Below are 10,454 nucleotides of genomic sequence, written 5' to 3' on the forward strand. Positions count from 1 at the left end.
GTGCCACTGGCTGCAATAAAACCCCAAAGCATGATTGATCCACCCCCCCATGCTTAACAGTTGGACAGAAACATTAAATTCTGTGCCCTTTCTTCTCCAAACGTACCTTTGCTCATTGCGGCCAAAAACCTCATTGGTCCACCAGAACTTGTTCCCACAATGCACAGGCTTCTCTACATGTTCATTTGCAAACTTCAAACGCAGATTTTTGTGGTGAGGATGTAGAAGAGGTTTTCTTCTGATAACTCTTCCATGACGACCATGTTTGTAAAAGTATCTCTTTATAGTGGAATTGTGTACCACAACTCCAGTGTCTGCCAGGTCTTTCTGGATGGATCGTAAAGTCAAACGTTGGTTTGGACTTGCTTTTCTCACAATCCTGCGAGCTGTTCTGTCTGATATTTTTCTTGGTCTTCCAGATCTTGCTTTAACTTCCACTGTTCCTGATGACTGCCATTTCTTAATTACATTTCCAACAGAGGATATTGGCATCTGAAAACACTTTGCTATCTTCTTATAGCCTTCTCCTGCTTTGTGAACGTCAACTAATTTCAGTTTCAGTTTTCTAGACAACTGCTTAGAAGAAGCCATGGTGCTGATTGTAGGGGCAAGGTCAGATGAGTCTGTGGATTTAAAACCTTAAGATTGACATCACCTGGTCTTTCCAGACGATGATTGAGAGCAATCCATGACACTGTCAGGTCTCAGCTTTCCAAAGGGGGCGATGCATGCCAGAAACTCTGCAGGGTGCCCAAAATTTTGCAGAAGCCATTTTTTTGTTTTCTGTTATTTTGAAAGTTTAAATGATGAAAATAAAATCTAACTTTTTGTGACATATTATCCGGATGTCTAATCTGTCATTTGATGCCTTTTGGAGATTTTTCCATCTCTTCTAGGCTTCTTTATGCACATTAATACATTTTTTTTACCAAGGGTGCCCAAACTTTCGAACCCCACTGTATGGTGCATAGAACAGGGTGGAAACTCTTAGTCAGATGAGTGTTGTTGTTTCATGGACGCTGAGTCAACATTAGGCTACATTGTGTCTGCCTTTTGGAGCCAGGTTCCAAAGTTGTGTAATGTAACAAAGCTGTGCTTTCAACCAGAGTTCTTTTTCTGTCATATTGGGAGATGTTACAGAGGCAAGCAGTTAATTTGAGCACTTTGCTGGGGAAAAGATTTCTTTTTAAAGACGCTGTTAAATGTTACTTTACTCTGAAAGGATATGAAAATAAAGACTGGTAATCAATTTGTATAGAACTAAAAAAAGAGTAGAATTTGACACATATTTGTTTTTTTTCTTAATTACCTTACCAAGGTTCCCATAAAATAATGATATTGATTTTCTGTTTTTTACATCAGTTAATGTTTTGTTACTTATTTAGGTAGTTGGGCCTGCTGATAGATGTGTGATGACACATGTTTATCAGGATGTATAGGTTTGATTTTTATTTCGATCTTTATTTTTATTTTTTCTCTGGTGTTTGCTTGTTGTTTATTTTTATTTTTATTTTTTCTAGTAAAACATTGGAAAAAAAGGTTTTTATTTCACGCGAGTAATGGTCCAACACAAGTTGACAACAACATACATTTACATCATTAAAGACTGAGCATTTGATCACTTCACATAGTTAGCAAAACGCTGCAAAATACATTGTGCCATTGTGTTTATTCTTTATTCTTCTGAAGTTCCACTGTGTCAAATAGTCTACATGTAAGCAAGATACCGTTTAAATATGGAGGCTTCTGCCCGTGACTCAGCAGCCTGCCTGCTGATGACAGTGATAAGTGACAGCTGAAACTTTGTGAATTAAAAGAGCAAAGTCCTGGCAGGCCTGGGCCAGTTAACACTACTGCATTACAGGGAAGACAGGTACAGGACAACCAGAATGCATCTGCCAGAGAAGACCCCAGACACATTCAACTCAACAGTGCAGGCTGCTGGAATGTGACAGCTGTCAGCAGAATCAGTCAGAAAGGAAACTCTCAGATCCCTGACAGAAACAGGGAGGATTTGGACTGATAGTCTGATGAGAAGCAGAAAGCCAGAGTGGCACCATTGCCCAGAGCAGCCTAGCAAAAGCTGGAAAAGCCCGAAACTAAGAAAACATGTGCACCCCTGCAAGGATGTGATTTTAGTCTCAGTTATACATCATCCAGGAACATCTGAAAAAGTGACCGACATGAAAAGTTTTTAGAGTTGGCCTCATTCCAGGAGAAAGAGTACCTGTTGCACCACACCAGGGGCCAAATTCATAGAACTGTGTAAATTCACAACAAAAAGTGTGTATTTCTTTTTGTCAGACGTATATAGCTTGAATGCTTGATTCTGTTTTATATAAACTTTGAGAGCATATTTACATGTATGCCCTCGAGCGCTGCACTGTGCACTTGCTGCTTGGTTTTAACCACGCAGGTCATATTCTTTGCCTCTCCCTATATGTTCTGTTTCTCACTCGCAGCTGCCTCTACAGCTCCTGGTTGTTGCGTGCAAGGACTTCCAGTGGCTAGAAAGTTGATTAAAAAGAGGAATAAAAAAAATGTACTTTGGAAATTGATCTTAATGCAGTAATTCAAAAAATTTAGGAAAATCCAACCTTTTAAGGACACCAATTTTCTTTGTGAATGAATCGTGTATTATAAATAAATAAATATTCTTCCTTAATATACAGGTGGCATTAGTATACACCTCCCTATGTTAAATTCCCATAGAGGCAGGCACATTTTTATTATTAAAGGCCAGTTATTTCATGGATCAGGATACTATGCATCCTGATAAAGTTCCCTTGGCCTTTGGAATTAAAATACCACCCCCCCCCCCCCCCCACACACACACACACACATCATCACCCTGCACCATACCTAGATATAGACATGGTGTTATTTCAGTTAGCCTAATAGCTGGTTTGATTTGCATTGAGAGATGATCTTATGGACAGTACCCCATGCCAATATCTATCTATGGTGGAGAGTATGTGATGATGTGGGGGGGGGGGTGTTTTAATTCCATTTTGCAGTAAACAAAGTGGATCTGTCTCCTCGCGCTCTGCGCAGGTTGACACCTCGTGTGGACAATAAATACCACGTTGTAGCCAAAAACCCCAAATCAGGTGTTGAGCAGCTACACTGAAGACAAACAAACTGGTGTATCTGTGTCCAGCAGCCAAACACTGTGTACTCAGAGGATTCATCACACTTTTTTTTTACATTAATATGCGTTCCCCTAGCCTGCCTAAGGCCCCACAGTAACTAGAAATGGTGATGGGTGTAAACCGAGCCCTCGGTATCCTGCTCTGCCTTTGAGAAAATGAAAGCTCAGATGGGCCGATCTGGAATCTGGCCCTTTATGAGGTCATAAGGGGCAAGGTTACCTCCCCTTTCTCTGCTTTGACCGCCTAGAGAATTCGGCCCACCCAGGAGAGAGAGACATCCTGGCTTTCAAACAAGCAAAGTGGCAGTTGGTCATGAACCTTGTATTTGAAATTTGTATAGGACGAAGCCTATACAAATTAGAACCACCATAACACATACTAATCTACAGCATATTCCAAATCAAAAATTTGAAACAAATACATAGTATTAATGCAATATTTAATGCTGGCCATCACTTGATTTCTAAATACAGTGGAACATATCTCAGTCACCGCAAGTAGACATATCCTTCATTTCTGACGGACATAATGTAACATAACAGGCCCTTTGGGGGGGCAGCACTACAGGTTGTTACAAACCTTCAACGCATTTGTGTCGCATGACTGCAAATAATCTTATAATAAACCAATATTAGCCATGAATGAAACATTTTCTTCACATTGATCCACATCCATATACATTTTCCTCTTCACAATGAAGACTTGTCATATTGAATCATTTCATTTAACAATGAAATCTCCACAAATCTACATGCCAATAATAGAAATAGCAAGTTATATAATCAATGTAAATAGCAAGTCAAGTTTTTAACAAAATGTAAACAAAAAACTTGGTTATAAATGGCCGGATGAGCAATAAATAAGATTAAAAGGTTATTACCTAAGATTTTGATCAAGAAACACCATGATAATCACTGCACCTAGAGTAGTTGGTCAGTTGGTTGGTTAAACCACAATACTTGTACATTATTATTATTATTTGTTATTTTACAAAAAGACAAATAGACAGTCACTTTATAAACACATCACACACTCCCAACAATACAGTAGATACACACAAGAAATGAACGCTTCCCGCACACATTTTCTCCATACAGTACAGTCTATGCATGTCCTCATGTGTACACACCAACAGCCAAAATTCTTTATACACACACACACACACACACACACACACACACACATGCCGTTACACCACAGGGGTCTGTCCTCTGCAGGAGCAAGGATGTAAATAGGATAGAATTAGGAGAGCAGAAGGAAGAGAAGAGACATGAGAGGCAAAGGGAGGGAAGCGAGGAGAACAGAAGAGCCGCTGATGGAGGGGAGGAGACAGGGGAGGAATCACAGAAAATGGAGTAGAGGGGGAATGTTCCATCAGCCCCCTGATGTTTCATCTAGAACTCTGCGCTGTCAATCATTCTATCGTCCCTCTCCCTTCTGGGAAACATGTTCTTGCATTATCTCGAGTATTACCTCATTCTCAGGCTGTTGTTTTGTACATGCAATTTATAAGCATAATGAATGCATGTGATAAGACCGTTAAATAGACTGTTATAATCCATACACACTGAGTGACAGGACCACTCAATACAGCGGCCAATGAATGTAACCTCTTACAATCACTTTTGACAGTGATTCTTTGAGGTGTTCTTTTTTTAATTGCATTTGGCTGCACACACTGTCGTCTAGTAGTGTGTCTAATATGTTGCTTCTCCATACAGTTACCTATATGTACATGAGTTTATTTAGAAGTGCATAACATATAAAAATGTAAAAACACCTTGTAGTAGCATAACCTGACTTGTCCCCCATACAACTAAAAGAGCCGTCATTTTTATGTCAAGGAGTGTCACTGTCTGGTCATTGAGAGTCTTCTATGCCACTCAATGTATTTCACACACACACACACACACACACACACACACACACACACACACACACACACACACACACACACACACACACACACACACACACACACACACACACACACACTGTGGGATCCTCACTGCACTGAAGTGTCTGGTATATGCTTTTAGGCAGATTTGAGATTTGCACGGTACTCATGAATACAATACACATGTCACATATGTGTTGTTATGTATATGTTGTATAGTCAGTTTATACACTTTGTACTAATCCTTTCGTATGATTCTCCCCTTTCGAGCCTTATCACTTTTAAATTCCGGTAATGACATGAAAAGAGGAGGGAAAAGATGAGGAAAAGAAGAAGCGGTGATGAAAATGGTGAAGGAGAAGAGCGGAGTGCAGAGAGGAAGGAGGGGAGGAGTGTGTATTCAGGCTTTTTAATCTCTGAAACCCTAATTCTCCTCATCATGTCACTGTTTTTGTCGTCTCCTCCTTCTCCACCTCCTGTCTTCCTACACCCTCTTTCTCATCATTGTACTTTTTCCTCCTCTGCCCTGCTGCTCTTGTTGTTTGGACACAAAGAACAACACACCCTTCAACCCTTTAGATATGGTCCTATATTTCTTTATTAAGACACATGTATTTCAACATGTATATTATGTCAAAATCAAATGATCCAAGCTCCAAGCAGTCAATAATAAGTTAGGGAAATACCAAACTCCTTATGATAAAGAATATTCATGGTCAAAATGCAGCTCTCATTTATTTATTTTACCATAACTCATAAGAATGCTAGGACACCGTGTCCACTCTGCCTGCAACCTGTCAATATCCACGTTAAAAAGTAATTTTTAAAAAAGTCCCTGTATTGTACATTTAAAAAAAAAGTCATTTTTTTGTCATATATTCACAACAAAATGTTTTTTTCAATATTTACTTCAGTATTGATTTGGGTTTAAAACGGACTATTTTAGTAATAGAAAACATGAAAAATGAATGTTAAATGTGTTGTTAGGGTCTTTGCATGCATCATTATGCTTCAAATGTATGTAGTGGGGGGTCTTTGCGCACTTTACGCACTGTTTTATTTTGGATGCCATGAGTCCCTATGGCAATCAGAGAATTTTACATGACAGGGTTGCATAAGAAAAAGCCTCATTTTTATTAATATTATTCGAATTGTTCATGTGGTTGCTATATTTGACCTGTAGTCCTTTCATTCGCATTGCTTATATTAACGGCAAAGCTTTACCAAAGTGCCTTTCACTTACCATTGAAGTTCCAGGGGGGTGGAAGCCCCCCAACTCCGTTACTGCCGTTACTCATGTTGCATGGCACAGCTGGCGACCTGAGACCTCTCTTCCTTATTCCTCCGCTTTCTGTCTCTCCACTTTCCTGTCTTCAAGTTTCCAACCGACTGTTGCACCGAGAGATAGTCCTTCTATAAATCAAAATCCTTTTATTTCTTTTATTGTATCCTCCTCTCCTCCTCTACCACCGGGAAACTAGTTTACTCTGTGTTGCTGGTCCTTTGCTTCTCTTATGATTTGTCTTTCTGGTTATTAGTAAATTGCAGTTCTCCTCTCTGGGGTTTTTCAGCCGGTTTGTCATAGACATCTAAAATAATAACACGCAGCAAATCAATATCAACTAATCACTTCTAGTTCGAAATTACTCAGTGATTCTCCCGACAAATCAAAACCTGGCCGCTCAGCATCTCCAGCATGGTTTCTTGCGCACCAAAAAGAGCGAACGCGCGCCCGCGCGAGGGAGAGAGAGAGAGCGAGAGAAAGAGAGAGAGAGAGAGAGAGAGAGAGAGAGAGATACCTGTGATGTCATTTTCCTCAGCCAATCCTTTTTGACTAAATTTCTTTTTTAATGGGGCATTTAATAATTCTTCACAGTGCTGTTCTTCTAAATTTATACCATGTCTTATGTGAATTAACTCCTGGAGAGTACAGTGTAAACAATGGCTGTGAAATCTACAGTTATTTCCTTTAGATTTCACAGCAACACTACTGTATACTGTATAAGATTTTTACAGTAGAATGCTGTAAAGTTACATTACATCCTTGTTGACATGAGAAAATCCCAGTAGTCTAAGTATTACAGTTGAAATTACAGTAGTCTAAGTATTACATTTGAAATCGCAGCAATTTGACTGTTGTCATACAATCATTTATCATTTGCATTGTTTTTGTTTGTGTCAGCGGGCAAAAGGGCGTTTGTTTTATTAAAAATGTTTCTGTTCCTGTTTTCCAATTACCCACCACACACTCTATGGACATCTTGATTATCTGTATTTATATTTTTCCATTACAAGTACTTACTCTTTCAACATTATTTATAGTATGGCCACACTTCAATATCATTTATATTATGGTTACTTACTTTTACTATATTATTTAATTACATATTCAATTTAATTTTAACGCCACTTGCGTACTTACATGGCAGTAGTTTTTATATATACAGTGAGGTTCAAAAGTTTGGGCACCCTGGTAAAAAATTGTATTAATGTGCATAAAGAAGCCAAGAAAAGATGGAGAAATCTCCAAAAGGCATCAAATGACAGATTAGACATTTGTATAATAAGTCAACAAAAGGTTAGATTTTATTTCCATCATTTACATTTTCAAAATAACAGAAAACAAAAAAAATGACATCTCTAAATGTTTGGGCACCCTGCTGAGTCAATACCTTGAACCCCCCCCCCCCCCCCCCCCCCCCCCCGCCTCTTGGCAAGTATCAGAGCTTGGAAACAGTTCTTGTAGCCAGCCAAGAGTCTTTTGATTCTTGTTTGAGGTATCTTTGCCCATTCTTTCTTCCAAAAGTCTTCCAGTTCTGTCACGCACTGCTCTTTTAAGGTCTATCCATAGATTTTCAATTATGTTGAGGTCAGGAGATTGTGAAGGCCATGACAAAACCTTCAGTTTAGGCCTCTTGATGCAATCCACCAAGGTTTAGGAGGTGTGTTTAGGATCATTATCCATTTGTAGAAGCCATCCTCTCTTTAACTTCAGCTTTTTTCGCAGATGGCATCAAGTTAGCGTCCAAAATTTGCTGAAAGTATTTTGTTTTTGCCGCAAAATGAATTCCGCACGCCGGCTTGAAAGTGCGTTATATCAGGTGGAATCTTTGCGCTATTTCATAAATATGTGCATGGTTGAGTGGCACTATACCCATGGTATTGAAAGGTAGATTTAATTTGTGGATGTTTTATGACCCCCCCGTCCTATAAATCGCATCCTGCTAGTGTGGATACTTTAATGAATTATATGTGGGACAAGTGGAGAACTGTAGAAAGAGAGTTAAGCTTATTAAGATTCAGGTTGCCTGCATTGCTTTCTTGTTATTGTTATTTCTCCAGATGTACATGAAAATAATTTTTTCAGCATTACATGGGCCGTGGTGCATGAGAGGTAGCTCATCTGAGATGTGCACTAGTGGCATTTAGTTATAGCACCACCTCCAAGCTAGGTAATCATCCCAGTCCACGCAATACCTAGTGACTCTCAAAGTCAAAGGTCAAATGTCAAAGGTCCGAGCAAAGCATGTTACTTTTGTAACAGGCTGCAACACAAAAGTCTTCATGTACTGTAATCTAATGACGCCGGAGTGTGACTCGGAGACGTGGGAGCAGCGGGCGTCAGGAGACTGAGGCGATGGTCCCAGTGAGACTCCATGCTTGTGATGGATGCCCATCGCCTACGTGGCCTCCACCATAAAGGATAGCTGCTGATCTTGAAGTTGAATCAGCTTGGCCTGTGTCGGCAACTCGATCTGGCATACACAATATTTTTTTAACCTGATTGAAATGTACTTATAAAGGGGGGGGGGCGGAATGTGTGAACGCCACATTGATCCCTAGCTCGATATTATTGCACCATGTTTTATACGTGTGCTGGATATGATGCCTCGCCAAGTGGGTCAGTTTTTTGTTAGCTTTTGTTTAGCATGCCCTTTAGGGAGCAAGCTGTTTTGAAATAGAGTTTAGAAGGACCAGCACAGCATCATCAGTCCCTCCATCACTTCCACAAGCGAATCTAACACGCTGGTCACTTGAGAGATCAGAAGATCAACCAATGTTTTACCCATCTATCACCTTTTATGGAGGTGATAGCTATGGGTCGGAAGTCTTCAGGCTTACTTGAACCAGGCTTCTTTGGTTTCTTTGGCCTTGTTAAAGAAAATTTCCAAGACGTGTGTACTACTACGAGTGATTTAAAAAGCCTTGAGAAAACACCTTTTAATTGTGGGGCACAATCTTTAAGTAAGCGGGCTTTCAGGCCATCTGGGCCAGTGGCCTTACTCGGCCACTATTGTGAGTGTGATGAGATCTCATCACACTCACCCTTACCACCCACATCTTCAAACCTGCAGATAGACGGATTCATTTCATCTACAAGACTTTGCCTGTCACCTGTTTTGCATCTTTTTCCCATTACAAGGAGTGTAATACTGCTGAAAAATGTACTCTCTGTCTTGTATTTCTATTCAATTTTTGCCGTGAGGATACCCCCCTGTTAATCGATTCCTTTTTTCATGCACTAATTCTATATTGCCTGCGCAAATAAAGGCAATTTTTCTTACATTAATACAGGTTTTCAATCGTTTAGAAACCCAGGGTTTATTATTTGGAAATAGTCAATAGTTCAGACACACAGTGCTCACAGAATTTACTATATGATGATATTGTCAGGGCTGTAGTCAAGACCACCTTAGTCGAGTCCAAGACAAGTCCAAGGCCATGACTAGTCAAGTGCAAGTTAAGACCGAGTCCAAAGAGGTTTGAGTCCAAGTCAAGACCGAGTCCAAAGAGGTTTGAGTCCAAGTCAAGACCGAGTCCAAAGAGGTTCAAGTCCAAGTCAAGAAAGAGTCCAAAGAGGTTTGAGTCTGAGTCAAGTCAAGTCCAAGACCAGGACAGAAAAAAAGGTCTTATACATGACAGCATCAAGAAAATCATTTTGGGTTTTACTTTCCCTCCAATATAATTATCAACATAATAAAGACACCTGGACTCGATCAAGACCAAAAACCATATTTGTCCAAAAAGTCCCAGACCGGACTAGAGTACTACAGTTCTTTCCCATCCTGGCAGGATTCAAAGAAGGTGTCCCAATTTGAGTTGTCAAAGCAGTCCCTGAGTTTATCTTTGTTCATTTCAGACCACATCTGTATCTGCTTGATGGCTGGTTTAGTCCTTTTGAGCATAGCTTCACATTTAGGCAGGAGAGAATTACATTATGGTCAGATTTTCCCGACCAACTTTGGTCAGTCCAAGGCAGGATAAGCTGGGAGACTTCTTCTAGACGAGGGCCACTTGTGGAATACCTACTGAACAGGGACAGAAAGTAGTTCTTTTGGACTACTTTTTTTGATAATGGGCAACTAGTCTGTGTTGTAGCAGTGTTTTGCCATTGAGAACGAGCT

At 39.9% G+C, this 10,454-nt stretch overlaps 1 protein-coding gene across 1 annotated transcript in view; it reads right to left on the reverse strand.

Moving 5' to 3' along the window:
- Positions 1–6,762, reverse strand: part of chrm4a (cholinergic receptor, muscarinic 4a) — a 154,715-nt gene extending 147,953 nt beyond the window's left edge. The window contains exon 1 of the mRNA XM_032505915.1: positions 6,293–6,762. Within this exon, the coding sequence (XP_032361806.1) occupies positions 6,293–6,347 (55 nt within the window). The 5' untranslated portion in view covers positions 6,348–6,762. The remainder of the gene's footprint in view (positions 1–6,292) is intronic.
- Positions 6,763–10,454: the final 3,692 nt, after the last annotated feature.

This window comes from Etheostoma spectabile, chromosome 24, assembly GCF_008692095.1.
Source record: "Etheostoma spectabile isolate EspeVRDwgs_2016 chromosome 24, UIUC_Espe_1.0, whole genome shotgun sequence".
NCBI classification, from domain to species: Eukaryota; Metazoa; Chordata; class Actinopteri; order Perciformes; family Percidae; genus Etheostoma; species Etheostoma spectabile.